The sequence below is a fragment of the Etheostoma spectabile genome, chromosome 16, assembly GCF_008692095.1.
Source record: "Etheostoma spectabile isolate EspeVRDwgs_2016 chromosome 16, UIUC_Espe_1.0, whole genome shotgun sequence".
Lineage (NCBI taxonomy): Eukaryota > Metazoa > Chordata > Actinopteri > Perciformes > Percidae > Etheostoma > Etheostoma spectabile.
In genome coordinates, this window is record NC_045748.1 from 1,629,602 (window position 1) to 1,642,340 (window position 12,739).

General features: G+C 44.6%; 1 protein-coding gene across 10 annotated transcripts in view; it reads right to left on the reverse strand.

The window, feature by feature from the left end:
- grin1a (glutamate receptor, ionotropic, N-methyl D-aspartate 1a) overlaps window positions 1-12,739 on the reverse strand; it is a 34,191-nt gene continuing 21,452 nt past the window's right edge. For 3 of the 10 annotated variants that reach the window (XM_032539561.1, XM_032539559.1, XM_032539560.1), the window contains 9 exons: window positions 12,293-12,405; window positions 11,602-11,750; window positions 11,328-11,485; window positions 10,622-10,783; window positions 10,149-10,258; window positions 9,637-9,782; window positions 5,539-5,565; window positions 4,647-4,757; window positions 1,274-1,342 (listed from right to left, as the gene is read on the reverse strand). In XM_032539561.1, the coding sequence (XP_032395452.1) occupies window positions 1,274-1,342; window positions 4,647-4,757; window positions 5,539-5,565; window positions 9,637-9,782; window positions 10,149-10,258; window positions 10,622-10,783; window positions 11,328-11,485; window positions 11,602-11,750; window positions 12,293-12,405 (1,045 nt within the window). Of the gene's footprint in view, window positions 1,343-4,646; window positions 4,898-5,538; window positions 5,566-9,298; window positions 9,350-9,636; window positions 9,783-10,148; window positions 10,259-10,621; window positions 10,784-11,327; window positions 11,486-11,601; window positions 11,751-12,292; window positions 12,406-12,739 lie in introns of all 10 variants that reach the window. The other 7 variants (XM_032539566.1, XM_032539565.1, XM_032539564.1 and 4 more) reach the window with 5 other exon arrangements.

Genomic DNA, 12,739 nt, shown 5'->3' on the forward strand with positions numbered 1-12,739 from the left:
TTTCAACAAACAGCAGTGGTTTCTCAGCTCCAGATAATGGGAAACGGCCTGTTGTTGCACCTAACCAAGCCGTGCTTTAAATTCACATAGGTTCGTTCATGTAAAAGCGCTCCAGCTTTACGCAGGGAGGGAGTTTTGCATGAAAGCCTGAGTGACGGTTGGGTGAAAAACCTGGCCCTTTGATGCAACCCCTTGGAGAATGAGAAAGTACTGCTGCGGCAGGAGGAAGGAGGAGAGAGGGCGTCCCCAAAAGCAAAATGGCTCCCAGATGAGTCTCAAACACCAGCCTTACTTGATCGGTACATCAGATTGCAAATCAATCTGTGATTTCAATAAATTCACCTGCTTAACTCTTGCTATACATAGTAGTGAAGCTTAACAGATTTCCTTTAAGAAACTGCTAGAAAAACAAAACAAAACATGCATTTGGCAGATTAGTAGAAAATGAAAGGGGAAAAGATACAATTGAACTACAGAATCTGGTATATACAGTAGCCTTCAAATTAATTAATTTCATTATTTAGAGGCATATAGCTCCTATTCATATACAAGCACACACATGCTTCCATCATCTTCACTGGTAGACAAGATTAGTCATATACTCATTAGTGCCAATTTTTCAATGAAACATCTTTTAAAAACCTTTAAAGTGTAGATAAAAACACAGGTCCCATTAAAAAAATAATTGATATCCATTGAAGGTTACTGTACAGTATGTCTCGTATTGCAGTATATGAAAAACTTAATCTTACTATGGTATCTAAGCCCTAATTGGAAGTGATATGTTGAGTACAGTACTTGCACCAAAACTGGTTTATCCATAAACTTAACTAAACTAAATCTGGTTTGTTAAACGTATACAGCTGGTCAGTTGAAAGTAGTTAACATACATCGAACATTAAGTATATTTCTGTGAGTCAAAGACAGAAACAAGGTTAAATAAGTTTGTTGTATAATATACAGAAGGAAAAGATTGTATATGTGAGTCAGATGGGTTCTTCTGTGCATGCTCAGGGACCCTAAAACATCTAACGCCAGGTAATCCTGGCTTTAAAATAAAGGTGCAATTCCAGTGGTTTCAGACACTTCTTCAGCAAGCAGTTTCCTCAACAGCTCCGTCTGCAGGCGGTGAAATGAAAGCTTCGGCGGTGAAGGGACCGAGGAGATGGGTTCTCCCTCCCTCTCCCTCTCCCCTCCACTTCCTCCTCCTCTCCTCTTTTCCTCGTCTCGTTTCCTCTCTCCTTGGGGAGTGAACGTTGGTGTCTCCCTCTCTTTACACCACAGTACTGACAGACGGGTCAGACAAATTGAGCTGGCCCGTGATGTCAGTGGGTGGGTACTGCTGCAGAGATGAAGAGAAATGGGGGGAAGGAGGAAAGGAGACAGTCATTTCTTGACTAAAGGAGCATTTGCAACTTTACTATACTTATCTTAACATTCACACTTATTTTAAGAACACCTGTGCTTCATTTCTGCAGAAATTAAGAAGCACGAGGGTTCTCTAACCCCTCTCAGGCAAACCTTAGTTTTGTAGCTTTGGTGGAATTGCCTTGGATTTTTGGAAAGCAGTTGTTGTTGTTGTGCCTGAGGTGGGCTAGTTGGGAGCAGACGTAAAGCCCTGGATCCTGACAACAGCACATTTGAATCAAGCACTTTTTTGTTTTTGACTGACGACATGGGTGATAATTCCCTGCTGTGGGTGAAACGGACAGCTCATTTATCTCCCAACAGTCATTTTGTATGCATGCAGACAGGCGGCTTCTCTAATTTTAGCAGCTCAGGAGGAGAGGAGGAATTTTAGGCTGATTTCAAAGTGCTGTTGTGGACTCTTACGTCCATTCCCCGCTTCACTGTGCTTCTTTTAAAGCAGAGTGCGTTGAATTATTAGGCTTCTACAGTGCTGAGAGGGGAAACAAGGTCCCCGATTCCATGCAGGTGCTTAGTTTCTATGGCAACAGTGATTTTGCCTTTGAGTATTTTTGAATGAGTGTGGTCTGACAGCAGTGAGCCATATTTTGCAATGCTGAGGCTGCTTTTTCTGCTATTGAGCAAAAAATTTGGAAACCTTATGGAACAATAACTCGTAAATATAGTCAGTGGCATCATAAATAGAGCTTGTACAGTAGCCTGCTGTTGTTTTGTGGAACAGCTTCGTGTTTTGGAACACGGAGATTGGGCGGAGCAATACACTACATTATGTTCTTCCTAATCCTGACTCATGGCACAATGTTGGAAAAACCTGTTTCAGAAAATCCAATCTGCATTATCTTTTGTTCGTACATTACAAATGGATATTGTGCATTGCAGAACGAAAACACTGAATAGTCTTGTGTCAGTGTACCCATCTCAAATGTTGTACTTGGTCTTTTTTTTTCAACTAAGCAAGATTTTAGTATTTAAAATGCCTTTCATTTTAAGCTGATAGACCCAATACATTCAAGCATATGAGCTTCAGAAGCTGTTATGATGCAACTGACATGCTGACAGATGGGGCAACATCCAGACTGAACAAGTAAATGTCAAATTTTCCAGATAAACAGGATGCAGAGTGGATGCACCCCATCTCCTTGACCCGCAAGTTGCATCATCATATGGCTTACAGCCCCTATTTGGGTCTCCTCATGTCTTGTACCTTGAGGGCCTGCTAACAGCGCACCCTACTGGGGTCAAGTGGACCAGCAAAAAGAGAGACACCTCACTGACATCACAACCACAGTTAATGGTTATAGAGCTACTTATTGAGTACAGGTATGGTCATTCTTCTTGTCTAAGTACAAAGATTATTTCTGCTAATGTTGCTACAGCTAGGACAGTTACAGTCGTCGGCATGCTTGCAGAGGGAGAGAGGAGCAGTGTGGCATGTGGGTGAGGGACACTGACACTCAAGTCCATTGATATCCATTAATATAAAAGAAGAACATTTATATAAAATCAAAATAATGGTCAAAGACTTGGGATGGGAAATCATTCGATTGGAGCATCTTTTTCTTCTTCCAATACACTAAATCCTGTTGTATTTTCCCACTTTGAGGCCCCCCCCCACACCCCCCAGCTAGGTCTCCCAAACCAGCATCCGAGCCCTCACACAGACATATTAACAGTGGCGATGCTCACTCTCCTTCTCTTCAATACGAGACCAATTCTATTGAGAAACCTCCAGGGGAGAGTAAAGGTGGTTTGGTGTCAATGCAGACACATCCATTAAAAAAGAGACAGTAAACACAAGAGAAAGAGAGAAAGACAGGAGGTCAAATAAAAACACACAATGAAGTTTTTTTTACTTGGTGAGCTGTTAACTTAGCTGCCGTAGGCTACATCTCCCCTGGGAAACACATTCAAAACACAACGTTGGTGCAGAAGCTTCTCCGTGATGGCTGTCTGTGCTATCTCCAGAGATTATTGCGGTATTTGTTTTTTTCTCTCTTTGTCGAATCTCATGCCAGATTCAGTAAGAGTGTGTGCAGCGGAGCAGCTGGGCACAAATGACAGTGGATCACTGGTTTGTCAGAGCACTCCAAGCTTGTGGAGTACAATCTCCCAACCGCAACGAGCAGGCCTTTGCATCTGAACTGTGAAGGAATTGAGAAAACCTGACACTCTCATTGTGCTGGAAGGAGATGGTGATTTAAAAAAGAAAAAAAAGAAGAAAAAAAAATAGCTTGTTTTTGTAACACAGTGAGAGTCTAAGGCTTCGCAGAGTTTGTAGTTCGTAAAAACAATAATTAAAACATAAAAGAAGTCTGTCGTCGCCACCTGAAAGTATACCCTGAAAGAGGCATGCACATTTCAGACCACAAGGACACTGGAAAATAAACAAGAATTATGACAAAGAAAATATGACAAAGCAAAAAGTAAGTTGATTAATAGAAATCCATGAGTGTAATCCTGAAATAGACATGTTGATAAATCAGATAACACATTAGTTTTCTTCCCGGGAGGACGGCCCATCACGACTACCTTGGAAAATGGATTTTGGAAGGGAAAAAAAAATGACAAAACACCGGCGCATGCTTTTCAAACCAAGAGCAAACCAACAGCGGCTGAAACCCAAACGGAGGGATGCGCGCGTGGCATTGGTGCAAAGAAACGATGGATATACAAAGGATCAAGCAGTCAAAATGACAGGACACACATAACACAAATATATCTTGTACGCTTAAGTACAGAACAGACAGCACAATGCCACCAAAACAGGACACAATCGCCAGAATCCACGTCCAAACCAAAGGCAGGGAGTAAGAGCAGCCCAAGACAAAACACCACTGGCAGACTGCTTGGGAACATGGCACTAATCCCATCAAAAACCCCTTAAAATCCTGGACACTTGGGATGCCCCCTCGCTAAAATTCAGAGCCCAGCTCCTGGCCTGGCCTGATCTGAGTTCCTGCACTGATGCCCTCCGGTCTGTAGAGGATCTACAGATGGCTACATGGTGAATGGCTGATCGATGGTGAACGGACAGACACGTGGCAGAGGCCGCGGAGCCGTGTGGAAATGGGTGAGTGGAACATGGCAGTCTCTTGAACGTCGGATATGGAGATGTCGGCAGAGAGGACAGAGAAGGCGAAAGGAGAGGAGTAAAAGTAGAGACAGAAAGTGAGGAGGAGAGGAAAGAGAGGGAAGACGTTGCTTCTGCATCTCCTTACCGTGTCTTTGGAGGACCTACGTCTCTTGATGCTGGAGGCCAGGGTGGTACTGATGGACCTAAAAGAGGCTTTCTTTTGGGGGTCGGGCTCTGCTCTACCACTTTTCCTATCCTAAAATGAATATATGTAGAAACATTATTCATGTCCTTTGGTTGGGGTGATAACCATGGTTTCGGTCTCACCCATTCTCTCCTCCCACCACCACCCCAGTAAATTACCTTATTTTATATTGTTTAAATAGAGGGAGGGTCCTTGTGAGAAAGACTACAGCATTTAGAAATTTAAAATGCGCAAAGAGGGAGAAAGAAAGGGATAAAGCCTGTTAGATGTGAGAGTGGAAGTAGTCTGTTCAGTCTGATATGAGGGCATTCGTCTACATTTTTATGCGACATTATCACACTGGGACTGCACAAGATGGCACAGTAGTCACCTAGAAATGTGCTGAGACATTCACTCGGCCCCTAGAAATGCATTGGAATGAGTGATGACTAGTAAAGATGTCAGTGGGTGTGATACCTACGTTACACTTCTAGATATTCTGCCTGTATGCTCGCTATTGCCTGAAAACACAGTTGCAACTTCCCCGTCTCAACACACAAGCGATTTAAAATTGAAAATGGGTCAACTTAACAAATGCGACTTTACAAAATATCTGCTCTGTTACTCGGTTCTGAACGAGGTTAGAGCTCCGGAAAACATTTAGAAATGCATGTCCTGTCAAAACAGAAAAAGAAAAGCAACGAAAGAAGCAGTTTTAACCACATCCTTACAAGTTGGCGAGCCAATTTGGTGCCTTCCCACCCCCACACCATTAGAATACCCCACAGCTACTCTCAGCACAATAACTGGGTGTTTGTGTGCAAAAGAAAAACTCATATTAAGGTATTCTTACATCCTGAGTCTCTAGAGAGGAAGAGGGCTGCATAGGGGGAGAAAAGGAAAATAAAATAAATTTCCATCCACTTGATCGTTATGACTTTAAAGAAGATCCTTAAGCAAAAGCCAAGGGAACCAAAAAAGGGCGGATATTTAAAAAAAGACTAGCAAAGCAAACATCCACATCCAAAGCCAGGCAGGTAGAAAAAGTTCGAGAAGCTAGAGTATCTTAGGCCACTAAAATGCATATCAAAGAGGGCAAACAACAGCGACAAAAGTCAATCATTTAAGCCCATTTAAAGTCATTATACCTTAAAGTGGTATAATGGAAATTCACCCCACACACAAGGGAATGGGATGGAGAATGAGGAAAAAGTGCATAAAAAAAGGATTGTAAAGGAATGGTCACCTACTGTAGCTGCAAAACATATTCTTACTCTAGGTGCAAAAAAGAAACAGTTTGCTATTCTATGTGCTTGATTTCATGATGATCTGAGCAGATAAAGGCTAAAGGATGCTATTTCTAAAGAAATAAGAAAGCGCTCTAAGATGGATGGTAAAGTAGAAGTGGATGAAGAGTGAGTGGTTGCAGGGAGGGAGGCCCTTCAGCCGGGCGGGGCAGTGTGGTGTGAATTTCAACATGCCAGAACGTTTTATGGATGGAGAGAAGGATCAAAAGGGGGAAAACATAGAATAAGTCAACACAAAACAAATAGCATGATAAATCAATCCTGGCCAGCACTGGTCCCCGCAGTACATCCGTTTTCATCAGGTTACATGACTAGACACTTTTTTGGGCACATTTGTTTCACCCATCACGCTGCTAACCAGCATGTTTTCTCTTAACCCCCTAATGGCATGATATCAGGTGGCGAGCAGGCGTTAGCTGGCGTGGAGGATAGATGAGAGCTGGAGGAGGAGTGATTGGTGCCCGAAATCACTCGCTTTTAGGTGATAGTAAGTAAAATGCTTATCCTGTTGGAAGATGACATCTCATGTTAGTAAATGGAGGAAGTCAGCCTATGTAAAAAACACCTCCAAGTGCAAGCATCTTGGTTTAGGAAAAATCAATGCGTAAGTAGCGTCTTTACTTTCCCCCATTTAAAACACGTGTGAGGCTGCAGCAGGAGTGCAGTCTGGCCGTTCTGAGCCCTGATGAGGCGCTGCAGGCGCACAGTCTCGGCCATGCACGGCATGCTGGACCATCGGATGAAGCGTGGCATGGGACTCGCACAGTGTACAACAGCCGCCTGTTTCTTGTTGGAAACAGAAGCGAGCCGCTGCAATGCATCATCAGTATACACCCTCATTACCATCACAATCATCATCATCATCATCATCATCCCGCAAAGGAGTTTCTGACACTTGGTCTTCATCCCAAACTGATACCAGTTTTAGTGCACTTCTGAGAAACATCTGTTTTAAATAGGAAAGCTGAAAGCCAGACGTGCAGCATATCACTTATGTAGTGGTCAATATTCAGACTAAGAGAAATCAGTAACATAAGGTTGAACATATTTGCAAAACAAAAACATTAAAATATAAAATGCATGAAGTCCAGAAAGCTCGTACCAGTGAGCTTACAAGGTGCAATCAAATGCACCGTTAACATGGCACCACCACGTAATACGGTGTTAAGACATTGTGGTCATTTCATAATTTTCTTTGAGATCAGGTAACTGTGCGCAAAAGGAACAAAATCTTCTATATCTTATGTACTTTGCATAACGTAAATTATACATTCAAATCATGAAGATTTAAATCTGCCTAAAAAAGGCTAAACAATGCGCTTAATGAGATTAAGTAGATCTACCCCCACTACATCTCTGTGGCTACAGCTCCTAAAGGACTATCTTAGGCATCAATATCTACAAAGCACGCACCTTTATTTCTTTGGAGCAACGCTTGGTGGTATAGTAGTTAATCAACTTATATTTTGAGGGCTTTTGAGCATTAACAGCGTGTAGAGGATGAGGGATGATGCACATGAACAGATTTAGGTTAGTCAGAAGTGCACGTTCTCTTAGGTTACGTCTCTGTGTTTAACGGTATGTGGGTGCACAGTACTGTACAGTGCTTTGCATAAAACACCAATCTGAGGCAGTATAAGCACATAATTACACACAAACAAGCGCACAAGCAGTCAAAATGATGCCAACAATGGAACTCATTGGTTGGTTTCAGTGCTTGCTGCACTAAGGAAGGAGGAGGCCACATAAACTGTGATCTTAGATTTTCCATCTTGATGAGCTTGTGTCCTACATAACCAATGTCGTCATATTTAATTTGTGAATATGAGTAATCTAATCAGTGCACCCAAACAGTATGAATAATATCCTGAAGAATCCTGAATCAGAACAGAAGAAAACAGATTGCATTGGCTCGGCTTGACTCGGTGGGCTCTCTCTGTGCTCCTGGGATCACGGCGGTTATATTTAGGGAAGTGAAGATTGTGTGTGTCTGTCGTTTTAGCTCTAGGGCCCACAGTGACGGTCGACGAGCAAGATGAGCATGCATGAGCCGTCTTTGTTCAGCCGTGCAGAGAAACAACGTGATCATTGCTGACATGGATCTGAAACGCGCTGGTCTAAGGGCAGTTTAGTGTGTCCCTCTCCTTTCTCAGTGATGCCCCCCCCACCCCCCCAGCATGCATTAGCTTGCTGTTCGCGCCTAGGGAACGCACATCATATGAGGACACTTACGACAATTACATACATTAGTCAGGTCGAGTGCAGACACTCTTGGAAGGACGGTGGTTTGCTGACAGGCACTTGTGATTTTATACTGTACCTTCTTCCAGCCCTGCTGGCTCTATTCAGCAGGGCCGGACACTGAGCTTTGGTCACAGACTCATAGTGGGACGGGGCGATAAATGTGGGACCCCTGCAACCTCCAAGCTATCCAATCAGGGAGTGAAACCATCAAGAGTAAAAGAAGGGACGGTGTGTGGGTGGAGGAGCAGGAGGGGTGCTCCAATGCTCCAAAGCTTCACAGCCACATTTGATTGCATCAGAAAACGGGGGGAAATCATGTTCTTCATCGGCTGAGTGGGGGACCTTAATGCTTGATTGTAGCTTAAAGGTTTGCTTCACTCAAATTACAAAACAGAAAAAAAATTCTCATTTACTTTTTGTAGTATCTTGCAATGCCGACATCTTCAAATCAATAAAAAAAATTCATTCACCTCCATTTAATTGATTATTAAAACAAAACTATCTGCATGGCTAAATACTACTTGGGCAAGTAGAACATTTTATTTATTTTTTTAAATGTGAGTGAGCTGACCCTTTAAATTGACAACTGCTTCTGCTTGCATTGCGTTGCATGAAGCCTCGGGCATGAAAGATAAGCTTGACTCACATTTGGTGTCTGCATTATTGGACAATGCAGTGGATAAGGAGACAAACTGTAGACTGTAGCATTTACAGTTATGCTGATAAAACTGCGGTGAGATTGTGCCAGGGCATTGATTTTAATCTGTATGCTCTATTTGCATTCTTAGCTTCTGGTTGCTGTTAGTATGGCCTTCAGACTGAAAGGAAATCAATGATGACGCAATCAAAGTTTTTTCGTTGTTTTTCCATGTCCACATCATCTGAACTTATGAAGTGTATAAGCGCCACAGCAGCAGCTTAGAAAATACTATGTCATGCCATGGACATGGGAGGGAAATTTGAATTTGGGTGTCCATCATGTTAGAGATTCACAAGGCTAATTATCTTATTGTTATTCTAACAGCGAGAGGTAGCATGGAAATGGTTCTGCTAGTTAGTTACATATGAGGGGGTCCCGGCCATTGCTTGACTTCCAGAGGCCGCCTTACTGTCCTGCAGGCACACACAAGAGACACGAGCGCCGTTGGCCTCTGGGAATTGTTAGGAACTACACGGTGGCCGTTGAGGATGCCTTACAGAGCATGAAGGCATCAGAGATTATGGTTTCTCATGCCATGATCAGGTAGTCTGACCACCACTGATGTGCAAAATTAGAGGCTCCTAAAGAAGCTGAGAGACAGAAATCAACCCCCATGAGGAGGGGGCTCTGTGGGCTCTCTTGCACCCCAGTTTCATCTTTTCCACCCAGGGTGTGAGCGAGCAGAGGGGATTAATCCTACCTGCAGGTTCTTCCTCCAAACATTGACGGCCGCAAAGGCCAGCTGCATCTGCTTCCTGCGGGCGTCTTTATGGCGCTTATATGCGATTTCAATGAAGATTAGGAAGATCCCTGCCGCTATTCCTCCTGCCACCAACATGAAGACCCCTGTTGGGATGGGACAGACGAACAGAAACAGAGCAGAGGTAGAGTTCTGTGAGTTGCTTGTCTACAACCTGGCCGCGCCCACTGCGCATGAATGCATCGTCTGCCCGTCATGCTCAGTGGTCGCCCTTCTTTTTCAACCAGCTCCTACTGACAAAGGCAGCTGCAACAAATTAAAATTAATGGAAGACCACAACCGCACAAAGTCACAGCACAAGATACTGTACGCCACACTTCCACAGAGCACCCACGGCGACACTAAAACAACGATTTTGTAAAGGTATTGGACAAAAAAGGGCTACAGTACCTTACCACTGCAGTTTTTGTCCAATCACTTTTAACGCTTTCTCTACGCCTTAAGGACCATACCTGCCATATTTTCAAAGGTGAGTGTGGCTGGGGCATTGCTCCTTGAGTCACACTCCTGGTATCTCACCCAGGTTTTATCTAGGTCTTCCATGAAGCCGTTCTCATGAGAACTGCAGGGGGTTGGGGTTGGTGGGGAGAGAGGTGACAAAGTTAATACACGGTCGCAAATGGCGGAATTTTCGAACCGCTTACTGTACTCCCAGATAGCAACACAAATGAGACAGACAGAGACAGCAGGACAGGTGTACAGACAGACAGGTGTACAGACAGACAGGTGGACAGACAGACAGACAGACAGACAGACAGACACTAACTAGACAGAGAGGGCAGGAGAGGGGAGATACAGAGAGATAAGATGTGACATAAGGCGATGTATTTGGATGGCTTTAACTGGTCAGTAAGAGACCATAAAATCATATTGATAAGAAACTAAAAGAAGACATACGAGTAATGCAGCTTCGGCTGGGACAGACCTGAGAATGGCCAGGGACACATTCTGTTTCCAGGGGCTGTCCTTGCGCATGCCTATGCCAAAGCCCGAACGGAAAAACAGCTCTCCCGTGGTCACAAGGTCGCACTTCTGCGAAGCTTCAAACTCCAGCACCGCAGAGTCCCAGATGAAAGCATGCAGCTTGCTGTGGGGGAGGGGAAGGGAGGAGGAGGGGGGGAGGAGGGGAAGGAGGGGGTTACGGTGCAACAGTACAATGATTTACATACACATTTGCGGCTCCCACCCCTCTCTCTCTCTCGCACACCAGATCGTGTGTGTCATTCAGCGTTTACCAGCAATCCCTACCGCTGTTTATGGCCCCAAATGAAATCCAATGCCAGATGGGTGAGGGCGCGTCCCCCCATTGGACTCCCCCCATCTCAAAGATGTTCGTCTGGGTACAACCTGAAAAAGGGTGCTCCTCCACTCAATGTTAGCTTAACCTCACACTGGTGCCAGTGCTGTTGACTCGTCCACACTCGCGCCTGTCCCTGACTTCTGTCTTGGCTGGGCAATGAGCCTGGACCAGAGGGAACGCAGCAGTAAGCCCTGCCGCTTCCGCCTGGTCCAGTAGTCCATGTCCCCCCCCCCCCCTCCTAGCTGACTGGACTGGCCCTGGTTTGTGTGTCTGATAGGTCGATCAGCCGGCCGACACGTACTCTGGTCGGCCCGGCCTGGCCGAGACTCACTTGTCACGCACGGCCTGGATAGCCTCGGCGGCACTCTCATAGTTGTGCTTCTCCATGTGGCGGTACATGGTGCTAAGCTCCACCTGCCGCCGGAAGTAGATGTCCACGGAGCTCTGCTTCACCGTGGCGTAGATGAACTTGTCCGATGGGTTTCTCAGCTGCATAAAGAAACGGGGACAAGACACAAACAGTCAAACAAAGACAACTAAGTCATGTAGCGTGTGTTAGTAATGATAGTGTGTATTAACATGCTCTAGCATCGCCCTGTACACACTCTTGGGTCATTGATGCCGGTGATGCGCTCCTCAGGCCGGTCCAACACCAGGAAGGCAGCCAGGTTGGCAGTATAAGAAGCCACAATGATCATGGCAAATCCGGCCCAAACCATGCCCAGGATTCTCGCTGAGAAGCTGCGCGGGGCACCTGTGTGGGGAGTTTTCAACTCAGTAATTGGATTAGTCATGTAGAGTAGTTAGCGGGATCCTTCACTTCCTTTTAGGTATGAGTTCAACCAATCAAAACACTGCTACTTCTGTTATTACCAGTGCTGATAGCAATGATCAATAACTCATGCATAACCCAAACTACATTAAACCCCCTAAAGAATTGCACAACGTCTACAAAGGAATAAAAATATAGCTTACTAAAAATACCAGACATGAAAAGTAAAACTGGAAGACAGATGGCACAAGCAAAGGCAACAGGTATAAACTGTTAAAAGACGAGCCACATCACCGTCTTTCTTTACTAAATGTGATTTGAAAGGAACTAATTTGTCATCCTCTATGAAAAACATGACACCTGGAGCCACGTACGCCTTGATTTTGGTCTTCATACAACTGCAAAACTGTGTAAACACCAAAGTATTCAGGAGCATTACCGGGTTCTGGGAGAAAGGTAACATTTACTGATGAGCAAGTGATGATTTGGAGATTTTCCTCACTGATTTTCATTCTTTATCTCACCTTCACCGATTCCAGAATTCAGCAACACTCCCCAGGAGAACCACATAGCAGATGATAAGGTGAGGGCATCTTCTTCTTCTTCTTCACTGTTTACTTTAAATCTTCCAAACGGGCTAGAGGGAAGAAATTGGGAGGGTTGCAGGAGATAAAACTGAGAAATTGCAGAGAACCCGTAGAGGGGAAAACCCTTGCGACCCCAGGCAGGGAAGGGAACTGAACATGAGTGAGCAAAGTAAGAGGGAGACAAAGTCAGAAAGAAAACAGACACACAGGGAAAGAGCGGTGGGATGTTTTGGAGACAATCTTCCCCTCCGTCTGCCTTCGAGTCCACACCGAGGGAAGATCTGCAGTGCTCAGGAGTGCATGTTTACACACATGTACACATTCACTGATTCATTCGTGAGTACACACAAACACACACACATGGGTACACTCATACACACACAC